Source organism: Pogona vitticeps, chromosome 5, assembly GCF_051106095.1.
Source record: "Pogona vitticeps strain Pit_001003342236 chromosome 5, PviZW2.1, whole genome shotgun sequence".
Lineage (NCBI taxonomy): Eukaryota > Metazoa > Chordata > Lepidosauria > Squamata > Agamidae > Pogona > Pogona vitticeps.
Genome location: NC_135787.1, coordinates 75,170,599 through 75,184,619, shown reverse-complemented (window position 1 = coordinate 75,184,619; position 14,021 = coordinate 75,170,599). Strand labels below are relative to the sequence as shown.

At 44.1% G+C, this 14,021-nt stretch overlaps 1 protein-coding gene across 1 annotated transcript in view; it reads right to left on the bottom strand.

The window, feature by feature from the left end:
- The window catches only part of UGDH (UDP-glucose 6-dehydrogenase), a 35,634-nt gene extending 27,677 nt beyond the window's left edge, over window positions 1–7,957 (bottom strand). The window contains exons 1-2 of the mRNA XM_020786276.3: window positions 7,818–7,957; window positions 325–493 (exon numbers count right to left, since the gene is read on the bottom strand). Coding sequence (XP_020641935.1) covers window positions 325–486 — 162 coding nt within the window. The 5' untranslated portion in view covers window positions 487–493; window positions 7,818–7,957. The remainder of the gene's footprint in view (window positions 1–324; window positions 494–7,817) is intronic.
- Window positions 7,958–14,021: the final 6,064 nt, after the last annotated feature.

The following is a 14,021-nucleotide window of genomic DNA, read 5'->3' as shown; positions in this document are numbered from 1 at the left end:
GGCCAGTGCCAGGCCGCCGATTCCCAGCTCGGAGAGCCTCCCCAGGAGGATACCGTGGTCAATGGTATCAAAGGCTGCTGAGATGTCGAGGAGGACCAGCAGAGACACTTTGCCCCTGTCAGACTCCCTCAACAGGGCATCACACAGGACGACCAATGCCGTTTCTGTACCATAAATTTTTCATAAACACTAATAGGATTCTGACCATTTAATAAAGATGGCATGCATTTCTGTAGAGGCCGACAACAGTAACAGGGAAGAAGTGTATGATGAGGCAAGTACAGTTAAGAAAAGGTGGGAAAGTATGTTACCGAAAATATTTACCTCATAAATTGGAAGCGTGTCCGAATTCCAGGCATTGATTCTAGCTTCATTGACATCAACAACCGTGACTTTAATTTCTGGGCACATATGAGCAATGACACTACACGTTGGTCCTCCAACATAACCAGCACCAATGCAGCAGATTTTCTTAATTTCAAACATGATTGCTCTGGTTAGAAAGAAGATTGGAACAGAGTTTGTTTTGAGCATTTAAAACACTAAAACCAAGTCATATTTTCTTATTATTTCTCAATTAAGCAGAAACACTTTTTGTTAATTAAATGTTCCTGCTTGATCAAGCTTGATATTTGCTTTGAATCCCATTTAAATCTAGCCTACATCAATTCTAGGGAATGCAGTAAAATGTTTCCCAAAGTCTGAGAATCACTGCAATGATCAGAGCTTGGAAAAATTACATTTTAGACTGTAAGTTCGAGAATCACCAGCCAGAAGGTCACATTGGAGAAGAGATGCTGTGAGTTATAGTCCAAATAAATCACATTCCCTGAGTTTGGTAATGACAATAATGTCTTGGTTGCAAGATCAAGTGGAAAACAACAGGTTTCATAAATACAGAAACCGTTGTTAAGCGAAATCCTCGTCAAGCAAAATGAAAAAGCCCACTGAAACGCATTGAAAACCACTCAATGCATTCCAGTGGGTGAAATACCTCAACGTCCAGGGAAGATCCTCCATAGGGCGGCCATTTTCTGGTGCCTGTAATGTGAGGAATCCGTCCTAAGCACAGCAGGGAGCCATTTTAAACAGTGGGTGGCCATTTTGAAACCCGACAATCAGCTGTTTTCTGATCATCGTGAAGCGAAAAATCGGTTCCCAAAGCAGGGAACTGATCATCGTGAAGTGATTTTTCCCATTTAAAACATTGATATTCAACCAAAATCTGGCTTCCTTTAACTTCAGCCCATTGTTGTGTGTCCTGAACTCTGGGATGATCGAGGACAGATCTTGCCCCTCCTCTGTATGACAGCTTTTCAAATATCTGAAAAGTGCTACCATTTGTTACTTTTTGGACTCTAAAAATTACTTTTTGGATTGTAACCGCCAGAATCCCCAGCCAGCCTAGCTGCTTACCATACTAGCTAAGGAACTGAGTTACAGTCCCCACAAAATCACTTTTCAAGCATTGATACCCGGTGGGGCAAACCCAGCTAGCATGAACTCGATTTTCCTCTTTCACAGAGAATGCCAATCTCTCCAGAAGTTATTATATTTCAGCAAGAGTTTTCAGAAGCAAGATTTTCTTGACTGCAGAAGGTAGGAAAAGAGGTGGAGGAAAGGGCACAGAAGTAAGATTATAACTCTGGCTAACCAAAGAGGCTTAAATGGTCTGTCTGTTAGATGAGAAGAGCCATACGCCTTCTGTTTCATGTCTTCCTGACCTGTATAAACATAGCAGGCTTCTCAGTTAATTAAAGTGGAGGGCCCATATTCTCAGAAAAGCTTGAAGGTAGGTAGCAGGCAACAAAATAGGCCTATTGACTGATCTTTCCCATGGCCTCTCTGTTGAGAAACAAGGACCACAAGCCATACAAAGAGGAAAAGTCTGGGCAAGTTTACATGAACTAAGTAAGACACAGCTTATCAAGTCACCACAGAACATATATAGAGTAGCAGTCCCTTTTCTTTCTCTCCCTTCCTGAAACTCTATAAGCCACTTGTTAAACTATTACTAGCAACTGACAAACTGACACACACACACACACACACACACACACACACACACACACCCTAGTTTTTGTTCCCTTCCTTCCCCTTCCAAATCGGTGGAGTGGTGAGGGGTTTATTGCACAAGACATACACACTGTGAAACAGATGTGAGGATTTCAGAACTGTTTGGCCTAGCTCTGCTTTTTGGAGTGGCCAGTCTCCCTGTAGACACCCAAGTGGTTCATGTTACAAGCATTTCTCTGATTATTTTCTTTAGGGGACTTGATGGCAGGTGGGGGTGAGGCAGTTTGCTTGGATTGTTCTCCCCCCCCCGCCCGCACACTTTCTACAATGTGTCAATTACATTTGCTTTGGAGCAGAAGAATGGATCCCCTTCACTGACTGCTGCATTGTTGTGGCGAAGGGGCTTGAGTAGTTCAGAGAAGCTATGTGCTATGGTGTGCAGGGACACCCAAGATGGAAAGGTCACAGTGGAGAGTTCTGACTAAAGGCGATCCACCTGGAGCAGGAACTGGCAGGCCATTGCAGTATCTTTGCCAAGAAAACTACATGGACAGAAACAAAAGGCTAAAAGATATGATGCTGGAAGATGGGCCCCTCAGGTCGGAAGGCGTCCAACATGCTACTGAGGAAGAGAGGAGGACAAGTACAAGTAGCTCCAGAGCTAATGAAGTGGTTGGGCCAAAGCTGAAAGGACGCTCAGCTGCAGACGTGCCTGGAAGTGAAAGGAAAGTCCGATGCTGCAAAGAAAAATACTGAATAGGAACCTGGAATGTAAGATCTCTATGAACCTTGGTAAACTGGATGTGGTCAAACAGGAGATGGCAAGAATAAACATTGACATCCTGGGCGTCAGTGAACTAAAATGGACGGGAATGGGCAAATTCAATTCAGATGATTGCCATATCTACTGTTGTGGGCAAGAATGCCGTAGAAGAAATGGAGTAGCCCACATAGTCAACAAAACAGTGGGAAAAGCTGTACTGGGATACAATCTCAAAAATGATAGAATGATTTCAATACGAATCCAAGGCAGACCTTTCAGCATCAGAGTAATCCATGCTTATGCACCAACCACCAATGCTGAAGAGGCTAAAAGTGACCATTTCTATGAAGACTTACAACACCTTCTAGAACTGACACCAAAAAAAGATGTTCTTCTCAATACAGGGGATTGGAATGCTAAAGTAGGGAGTCAAGAGATAAAAGGAAGAACAGGTAGGTTTGGCCTTGAGTTCAAAACGAAGCAGGGCAAAGGCTAATAGAGTTTTGTCAAGAGAACAAGCTGGTCATCACAAACACTCTTATCCAACAACACAAGAGCCGACTCTACACATAGACATCACCAGATGGGCAATAGCGAAATCAGATTGATTATGTTCTCTGCAGCCAAAGATGGAGAAGCTCTATACAGTCAGCAAAAGCAAGACCTGGAGCTGACTGTGGCTCTGATCATCAGCTTCTTATAGCTAAACCCAAGCTTAAACTGAAGAAAGTGGGAAAAATTACTGGGTTAGTCAGGTATAATCTAAACCAAATCCCTTATGAATACACAGTGGAAGTTAAGAACAGATTTAAGGAACTAGATTTGGTGGACAGAGTGCCTAGGAGTACTGTGGATGGAGGCTCGTAACATTGTACAGGAGGCAGCAACAAAAACCATCCCAAAGAAAAGGAAATGCAAGAAAGCAAAGTGGCTGTTCAACAAGGCCTTACAAATAGCAGAGAAGAGAAGGGAACAAAATGCAAGGGAGATAGGGAAAGTTACAGAAAATTGAATGCTGACTTCCAAAGAATACAAGGAAAGACAAGAGGGCCTTCTTAAATGAACAGTGCAAAGATATACAGTGGATCCTCGACTTACAGACGGCTCCACTTACAGACTTTTCAAATTACAGACTTCTCTGGCCGCAAAATTTAGTTTCGACTTGCAGCCGAATTCACCTACAGACCAGAAAAAAAAATGGAACAAAAACGGCCAGTTATGGATTAACCGGGTTTCAATGCATTGTAGGTCAATGGAGCCTCAACCTACAGGCTTTTCGACCTGCAGCCACCATTCCAATACGGATTAATTCCGTAAGTCGAGGGTCCACTGTAGAGGAAAAGAAATGAAAGGGAAAACCAGAGATCTGTTCAAGAAAACTGGAGATATTAAAGGAACATTTTGTGGAAAGATGGACACGATAAAGGACAAAAATGGGAGGGACCTTACAGAAGCAGAAGACATCAAGAAGAGGAGGCAAGAATACACAGAGGAGTTACTGTATACCAGAAAGATCTGGATGTCCTGGACAACCCAGAGAGTGTGGTTGCTGACCTTCAGCCAGACATCCTGGAGAGCGAAGTTAAGTGGGCCTTAGACAGCATGGCTAACAATAAGGCCAGTGGAGGTGATGGCATTCCAGTAGAACTATTTAAATTCTTAAAAGATGACGCTGTTAAGGTGCTACATTCAATATACCAGCAAGTTTGGAAAACTCAACAGTGGCCAGAGGATTGGAAAAGATCAGTCTACATGCCAATCCCAAAGAAGGGAAGTGCCAAACAATGCTCCAACTACTGTACAATTGCACTCATTTCACACGCTAGCAAGGTTATGCTCAAAATCCTCCAAGGTAGGCTTCACCAGTATGTGGACCGAGAACTCCCAGTAGTACAAGCTGGATTTCGAAGGGGCAGAGGAACTAGAGACCAAATTGCTAACATGCACTGGATTATGGAGAAAGCCAGAGAGTTCCAGAAAAATATCTACTTCTGCTTCATTGACTGCGCAAAAGCCTTTGACTGTGTGGACCACAGCAAACTATGGCAAGTTCTTAAAGAAATGGGAGTGCCTGACCACCTCATCTACCTCCTGAGAAATCTATATGTGGGACAGGAAGCAACAGTTAGAACTGGATATGGAAACACTGATTGGTTCAAAATTGGGAAAGGAATACGACAAGGCTGTATATTGTCCCAGGTCCTGAAGCTGAGGCTCCAACACTTTGGCCATCTCATGAGAAGAGAAGACTTCCTGGAAAAAACCCTGATGTTGGGAAAGTGTGAAGGCAAGAGGAGAAGAGTAAGACAGAGGACAAGATGGTTGGACAGTGTAATTGAAGCTGCCAACATGAATTTGACCCAACTCTGGGAGGCAGTGGAAGACAGGAAGGCCTGGTGTGCTCTGCTCCATGGGGTCACGAAGAGTCAGACACAACTTAACAACTAAACAAAAAAAAAAAAGAAGAATGGATAAATTAGCCTTGATTTAATGGCTAATGGTTAAACTGATCACATTTAGTTAGCATGCTAAAACCTCACCCACTGTTATCACACCAGCGTTGTTTGCCTTTTGTTGTTGGACTCTATTTAACTAATTAACATGGCCAGAAGGAGCTCCGGCTATTTTGTTTAAGAGGTAGCAGTGTTAGTCTGTGATAGCGTAACAGGCAAAAACAAAATAAAAATAAAATAAGATAAAAAATGTTGAGGCACCTTGAAGACCAGCTGTTATATTTTAATGTGAGCTTTCACAGACAAAGGAAGTGGGAAATGGACTTGTTCACAAAAGCTGAGAAAGTGGATTTGTCCATGAAAGCTCACATTAAAATTCAGCAGTTAAGTGCCATAATGTTTTTTTCATCTTTATATTTTATTTTTATTTGTTTTTGCCGGATATTCTATTTAATCACTTACTAGTAGAATTACCAGACTGTATCTGACTAAAGGTCCATTCAGTTTAGTGTTTGTGTCTATGGCGCCCAGCCAAAAGCCCCTGACAAACACACAACTGAAACATGGTGGAAAGAATGGTGGATTATTCTCAGTGCTTTATACATGTTATTATTCTTAGTGCTTTACACACATTGGTGAAATCCTGTTGTTCCCTCCCAAGCAATGGGCCTAATCTAGTGCAATTTACTACCCTAAGCAACAGCCATTATTCAGTTGTAATCTTCATAATACCTGTCTGGATAGCTCAGTGGTTTAGACATATAGTTGCAGAGCCAAAGGTTGGGAGTTTGATCGCCACTGTCTCTCTTGGGAGAAAAGCCAGCCTGGGTAGTCTTGAGCAAGCTGCAAAATCCCAGGATGCCCCCAGAAGGTAATGGCAAACTACTCCCGAGTATTCTTTACCTAAGAAACCCTGGAAAAGGTTTGCCACAAGTTGGAACTGACTTGACGGCATACATTTATATTATTTATTATGGTTGTTGTTGTTGCATAGTCAATCAAAACTATAAAAACACTGACTGGTATACAGTACAGGTTTTAACCAAAAACCTAAGTATCTGTTAAATATCAGTGCAATATGTATGCTGTTCCTAATATTGCCTTTTTTGTACCTCTGATGCTATGATTTCTGAGATCTGCAACTGCTTATAGTACTTTGTGAAATTTCTTGATATTGTTTCCAAAGCCCCAATGACAACAGGGACCACTGAATTGTTTCATCCACAAGCAAGATGTTTTGATTGCCAGGTATCTGCACTTTGTTAGGCTATCCAATTCTTTATTTTCAACTCTGGAATCCGCTGGAATTGCAATGTCAATGATCTGGACATTTCTTCGTTCTATTACTACTGTGTCTGGTGTGTTATGTTCAAGGTGTCTATCCATTTGGATCCGGAAATCCCACAAGATCTTGACTTCCTCATTTTTTGACACTTTCTCTACTTGATGTTCCCATGGGATTATTGTTGTTGTTGTTACAAGACTTGGTGAATCTCATCTCAAGTTGGACAAAACTTCTGCATGGGTACCTTAAACTGTGCCTAGAAACTCTTGGGACTGGGAATGGGGGCAGAATCTGACTTCAAATCCTCACTAAGTCATCCAGGGACAGTCATTCTGCTTAAGTTCCCTCACAGGATCACTGCAAGGAGGAAGGGGAGATTAAGTCTCAGGTGTATTTCTTTAAGCTTCTTGAATGGAAATTTAGTAAATAAACATAAGTCAGTTATAGTAACATGTGGTAAATTTAGTAAATAAACATAAGTCAGTTATAGTAACATGTGGTACTACTGAAAATTGGTAATTCAATATGTTTCCTACCTTCGAAAAATGTCTTAGGACTGCAAGCTGAGTGCTAAAGACCACAGGTCTTGCTTTAAAATATATATAATGAATTATGAAGCCGGGTTGTGATACTTATTCCAGGTTAATTCAGACGCAATGGGCTGGTCTTAAATTGTGAAATAAATTACTGTATTCCTAGCAAAAGTAGAATCATTTTTACCAGTCATCAAAGACAACCAGGCCACTTCAGAGCAGCTGTACAATAAGTGCTTTTGGAACAAAAATCTCCAGGAATCTGCTGAGCCCTAATGCTGGAATCCTATACACAGTTTTTGTGTGTGAGAGAGAGTGAGTGATGGGGGGGGGGAGAGACAGACAGACAAACGTTATTAGTCAGCCTCATACAGGAAGCAGAGCTGAGAAAGATTTGGGGTGTGTGTGCAGAAAACCGCAAGAGTCATTCAAACGGGCTGACAAAGGCAGCGTTGTGAAGAGAGGGGACCTCGGTATGCCGTTGATTACACAGAAAGGTCTGTAAAAGCTATATTCATATACTCAGGAACACCACGGAAATACAATACACGGGGAAATGAATATTTCAGACACAATCCACCCAACTTGTAAAAGGAACTTTGCCCAAAGTCCTTTGTCCCGTTAAAAAAAGAGAGGGGGGGAACGCCAACAAGATGGGCTCATCCCTTCCGAGCAAAGCAAACCCACGAAAAGCTAAACCGCAGCGGGAAATCCCTGCCCGCCCACCCGACCGGCAGTCTACCCAGAGGGCACCCGGAGGCTCCTACCTCCCGCGATGAGGATCCCCGCGCCCGGGCTAGAAGGCGATGCCGCAGCTGGCAGGAGGTGGAGAGCAGACGCCGCCCGGCGAGACGCGCACCCGGGGCAGGATCAGGCCGGCGAGTGGCTCCGACCCGCCCGCGCCGCCCCTATTTAAAGAGTCGCCTTCCCATTCCCCGGAGTGGGAGGGGAGCCGAGCCTGGCCCTGCCCTTCGAAGGAGGGAGAACATCGGAGACCCAACGGGGCCGGGGGATCGGGCTCTTCTAAGGCATGAGGTGTGAGTCCGAGACAGCAGGACCTTGCGAGCCTTCTCTCGAGGATGTTTTCTGAGGAGGAGGAAAAAGGGGGGTGGGAATCCAGGCGGCGAAGGGAAGGCAACGATGACGTGGAGGAAGAATTGTTGTGATTTTGAGGGGGAGGGAGGGAAGAAATTACGGGAAAGAGACGTGCCAGGGGGAGCCTTCCTTTGGACGCCTTGAGGAGGGGGGGGGAAGAAAGGCCTTCTTCGGGGAAGGGCTGCTCGGATCAGGAGAGAAAAAGGAGGGAGGCCATAAAAGAGGACGGGCGAGTGGGCAGCGTTTGCTAGAAGGGCGGAGGAGGAGGAGATTTATCCCGCGAGAGCAAACGGAAGAGCAAAAGATGGCTGGGGTCCTGCGGTTCATTGTGGAAGCCAAGCAATGGCTTTTCAGGGAGGGAAAGGAGCAGCGCCTCTTCCCCCCGCCCTGCCGCCGCCGCCACCTCCCCTTCCGCCGGCGAAGGCGTGGAGGGCGCTTGGGCGCCAAGGGCTGGGAGCCGGCCCCTCGCGAGGGGAGGCCAAAGTAAACACGGCCGCTCGGCCTGACTGCATGCTGTTGTTGTTGCCCGGCCCAGAGGAGGGAGGGAGGCAGGGAGGGAACGGCAGGGCCGCCGGGCGCCGATGGGGAGGTGGCGGGTGAACCCGTCGTCCCCTGCCCGCTGCCCTGGCTTGCAGCCCAGCCCGCCGTGAGCTTTAAGGAAGCGGCCTGGAGGCGGGCGGGGACGGCCTTCAAAGTGAAGGCGCGGCGGCGCGTGCGTTTTCATCCCGGCGGAGAGTTGCTTACCATTGCGGCTCGGCTTTTGAGGGGTTTCCCCGTCGTTTCTTGGGGCCTGGGCAACGAACGACCTTTGTAATCCCTCGGTGCTCCTAGAACGTGTCCCCAGACGGCCGCGCCAAAGGCCTGCCCGTTTCTCGGGACACAAAGAAGCGGGGTCTCAAAATTCACAGTACGTTTTATGAAGCCATCTTAAAGGCCCCAAAACAATATGCCGGCTTCTTAGTTCTTCAGACCTTTGGTCAGGCTAAGCAAGCGAAAAAGTCGAGAGGGGAGTTGGCTGCCAGACGTTCGCAACACAACACGGGCGTGTAGTATTCGGACTGTCGTCTTTGCGGGGTGCTTTTCTCTCTGCGTGGGTGATCTTGGCTACCAATTTGGAAAACGGCGTTTGTGGTAGTCATGCAGAAGTTCCAACAGTAAATTGATCACATCGGATAACTCAGATCTTTTGGTAATAGAATTGTTCTCTGGAACGTCGTTGCCCAAATGGCAAGGGCTGGGTATTGCCCTGGTAGATTTAGGTGACTGGAAACTGTTAAGTTACAGTAAAATACTATGTACTGTACATTGACTTGAAAGCCTCTGTTCTGTGTTGGGGGAGAGATGGGATCAGTGCTATTTGGGGGAGGGACCAGCTCCATCAACGAGACCCAGGTGCACAAAAGAAGATTGAAGAATGTTGGCTACAGGAATTTCAGTTGAGTATCAAACCTGAACAGTTTCGTCTATAAATCTATTTCTGGTTGCATCCCTTCCTCGTGTTGCTCTTTTCAGCTGTATAGTTAGGGCCAGGGAAGAGTAGTTTTGTTGCTGCTGTGTTTTAGAAATGTGGGAGCTAGAAATCAGGCAGATTGACCAGTAGGCCCCATTCTACTTTTTGCTCACACTATGCTAAGGGCTCATCTACACTGGTCATTTTGAAGTGGGCTGCTGTAGGTTAAATAAAATTGCTTAGGGCTAGATGGAGGTGTCCAATGCCTGCATCCCGAGAACATATCAGAGCTCAAATGACCCTGTGTGGTCTGTCTCTTTCCATTTTAGATTTCTGATATCGTGAAGTGGTTTAACAAGTGATCCACTTCAGGATGAACGCTTCCTCTGCTTGGTAGAGTGGCGGGGGGGGGAGGGAGTAAATCCTTTAAAACCTGAGGTAGACCATCACTGAAGTGCTGCACCACTTATATAATTTTTATAAAGCTGCGTTATTTTAAGGGCTTGTTGAAAAACTTCCCACAGGCAAAGCTGGCCCTTTAAGACAAAGCAAAGAAAATATTTGTAAAATGTTTACAGTGGTGCCTCACATTACGAGTGCTCTGTTTTACGACGAAATTGCTTTACGTTGAAAGTTTTGCGATTGCAAAAGTAATCACAAAACAATGTTTCCAGTGGGGGAATTTCGCTTTGTGATGATTGGTTCCCTGCTTCGGGAACCGATTCTCACAAAGCGATGATTTTCAGCCAGCTGATTGGCGGTTTCAAAATGGCCGCCAGATAAAAAACTTGGCTCCCTGCTCTTTTCTGGGACAGATTCCTCGCTGCACAGGCAGTGAAAGTGGCTGCGCTATGGAGGATCTTCGCTGGACGGTGAGTTTCAAGCCCCTAGGAACGCATGCGTTTCTATGGGCTTTTTAATTTTGCATTATGACGTTTTCATTCTACAGTGATTTCGTTGGAATGAATTAATGTCATAATGTGAGGCACCACTGTATATAACTGTTGCAGTGCATCAATTATAGCATAAAGAAAGCAATCACTTCCCTTGCCCCTCCACTGAGCAACAGATAAAGTATTCAATTTGCCCTTATCCTGAAGTGTCTCACTTATTAAGCCACTCCACAATATTGGAAATTCAAAATGGAGGGAGCCCTGACAGTTAACTTTCAAGTTTAGTTCATTCTCAGTAATCACATGTGCTGGAAAAAGACCAAATTAAAGCGATCCTACCTGTACCCAAAAAAAGTGGGAGCACTTGACAGAGCTGTTAGGGGTGCAGCTAGGGATGCTCTGGGGACATTTTGCTTCGCTTCAGCAGTTACAGCTGGTGGTTGCTGGGAAAAGGAGTGAATCACAGAAAACGAAACAGCAGGCTAAATGTCCATCTAATCACACTCTAACCTGTACTCCAGTTTGGAAACCTATATGGGATAGCACTGCTGCTGAAGATACCTGTCCTGAAAAAAAACACTGGCCAGTATTTTCTGCCTCTGTTAAAGCCCAGAACTGCCAGACAGCCATGGCTTCTGAAGAAACAGAGTTATGTATAGTGGTGGATTTCACATAGGGCATTAGTAGGCAAATTTAGTGGATTATTTTCTGTAGGGCAGTAGCTCCCAAATTTGCATGCCCATATGTAATTGGATGAAGTCTAATATGCCTCAGACAGCATGGCTAGTTATTAGTAGACTCCGGGGCCTCTGTAGAAATGGCCAGGAGTCTCTTGCAGCAAAACAACAGTCTCATGGCACCTTGATGTCGCACAAGTTTTATTTGATACAAGCTTTCATGCTCTGGATCACATGTTCAGTTACATAGAGTATAGCTTTAGAAGAAGGACTTCCCCAACATTGTACATTGTTTGTATACTAGTAGGTTAATGGATGGTCAGTGCAGTTGGATCTTACAAGCTCCTACCATTGCCAGAATACTTATATTGCAAGGTTGGAAAGATAAACATACACCATCCATCATTCAGTGATCCAAGATCTTTCTTTAGCTGCCTTGTTTCCCTGAAAATGAGCCCTAGTATGTTTTTTCCGGATGCTCATATGAGCCCTACCCCAAAATAAGCCAATTGAAACCCCACCCTCCATCATTGTGCAGCAACAAGATGATGACATGACTGTATTTGAATAAATATAGATTGTTGTACATGAAGGAAATAAAACATCCCCTGAAAATAAGCCATAATGTGTGTTTTTTTTAGAAAAAATTAATATAAGATCTTGTCTTATTTTCGGGGAAACACGGTGTATAGGAATGTCTGTCTGTTTTATTGACACCAACTCCAAATGGAATTTGTTTTGGAAATGTCAACTTACATTAATGTGTATGCCTAACTAATAGTTCTCCTTTGCTTTTCCCCCTTTCTTTTGGTTTGTAATAAATAAAATTAAAATGATATTTAAAAATTAAAGGTTTGTCTAAGGGCAAGACTGTGCATCTGAAAGAACAGCATAGAGATAATGTAAGCTTAGGCCAGATGAGGCTTTTTAATATTTAAGGTACCACAAGAGTAAGTTGACTTGGAACAATATTTTTGGACCAGCATTTAGCAACTGCTGTAAGGTTCTGGCAGTGACTTCCTTTTATTTGTATCACTGTACCGTTGGTCCTTAGCTATATTGTTACTTTTCAGGCAACCATACAGAGGGGAATCTTTAGCTTAGGGGTTAGCTTTGCTGCAAGGGAAAAACCCAGTTTGCCTCTTTAAAAGGAGGCAGTGCTGAATAGGAGAGTGCATGTTTTGTCCAGAGAAAAATGAAAATCTCTCTTTCCTGGGTGCTGGGAAAATATTGTTCTGGCAGTAGATGGTGTACCAAATGTTAGATCGGCTTACTAGTTAAATCTTACTTGTGGTCACCCCACTGCCCCACATCCTCTACCATGCTTAGGTTTGGAAGAGGGTTTTGTTTGTGAGAGTCAGTGATGTGTAGTGCAGGAGTGGGATTTGAGAACTCAAGGCTGTGGTCCTCACTGTGCCATGTAACTCCCTAGGTGACAAAGACCATTTACCCCTTCTTAGACTGATCTAGCTTACAGGGTTACCATGAGGATGAAGTGGGAAGGACAAGAGCCATGAGTGCTGCCTTGAGGTAACTGAAGAGGTGGGCTTTATTTATTTATTTATTTATTTATTTATTTATTTATTTATTTATTTATTTATTTATTTATTTATTTATTTATTTATTTATTTATTTATTTATTTATTTGGCTTTTATACCACCCACGTTGAAGGGACGTGGTGGTGCTGTGGGCTAAACCGCAGAAGCCTGTGCTGCAGGGTCAGAAGACCAGCAGTTGTAAGATTGAATCCAAGCGATGGAGTGAGCACCCGTCGCTTGTCCCAGCTCCCGCCAACCTAGCGGTTCGAAAGCATGCAAATGCAAGTAGATACATAGGGACCACCTCGGTGGGAAGGTAACAGCGTTCCGTGTCTAAGTCGCAGTGGCCATGTGACCATGGAAGATTGTCTTCAGACAAAAACGCTGGCTCTATGGCTTGGAAACAGGGATGAGCGCCGCCCCCTAGAGTCGAACACGACTGGACAAAAATTGTCAAGGGGAACCTTTACCTTTTTTACCGCCCATCTACTAGATAAATCTAGGCACTTTACAGTCCAAAAAACAATAGAATTAAAAACATCAATTTAAAAAAACCTAAAACAAGCAAACATAAACCAGGGGAAGAAATTAAGTAATATCTGGAGGGAACAGTCTGAAGAGCCAGGTCTTCAGTCTGTTCTCAAGGGAAGAGGTGGTGGCACGACAGTGATCAAGCACTTTGTCCACCTCTACTGACATCACTGGCTGAAACTGAGTAATTCTCATCTGACATGACTGGATGTCTTGGCTCAATCTATTGTTTTCAAATAGGGGGTTAGGTCCTGGCGGATGGCCTCCACTTTAGATTTTTTTTTTTATGCTGCAAATTGGTCAGGTGAGATGGTAAGGGGAGGCCAATCATTATGACCAATTCTGGATAGATCACGTATTATACGGAGGAGTTCCACCTGCTGGTTGGAAGCTTCGCTTATCCAGACAGCGGAGTAAGCTTCCCTGGCAGCCTTCACAAAAGAAAACAAACATGAAAAAATAAAGATGATAAAGATGTTGTGGTACCTTAAAGACTTAAGTGGTATATCTGAATGTGAGCTTTCATGGAAAGCTTCCATTGTTTTTGACATAGGAGTGAGAATACAGAGACTACATGGCAAAACATACAGGGCTCTAAAATAAAGAGACAGGAGATTCAAACTTTGTGTAAGTGTGGCATTGCACACGTAATGATGACTTAGGTCTTCTGTTTCGCAATTAGTTATTTTCTTTGTCCTATAAACAGCAACAATGATTAGTAGCTAAAGGAACCTCAGGCTATAGAAACAGCAGCAGAAACAAGATAATGGTAATAAGAAGCACTGA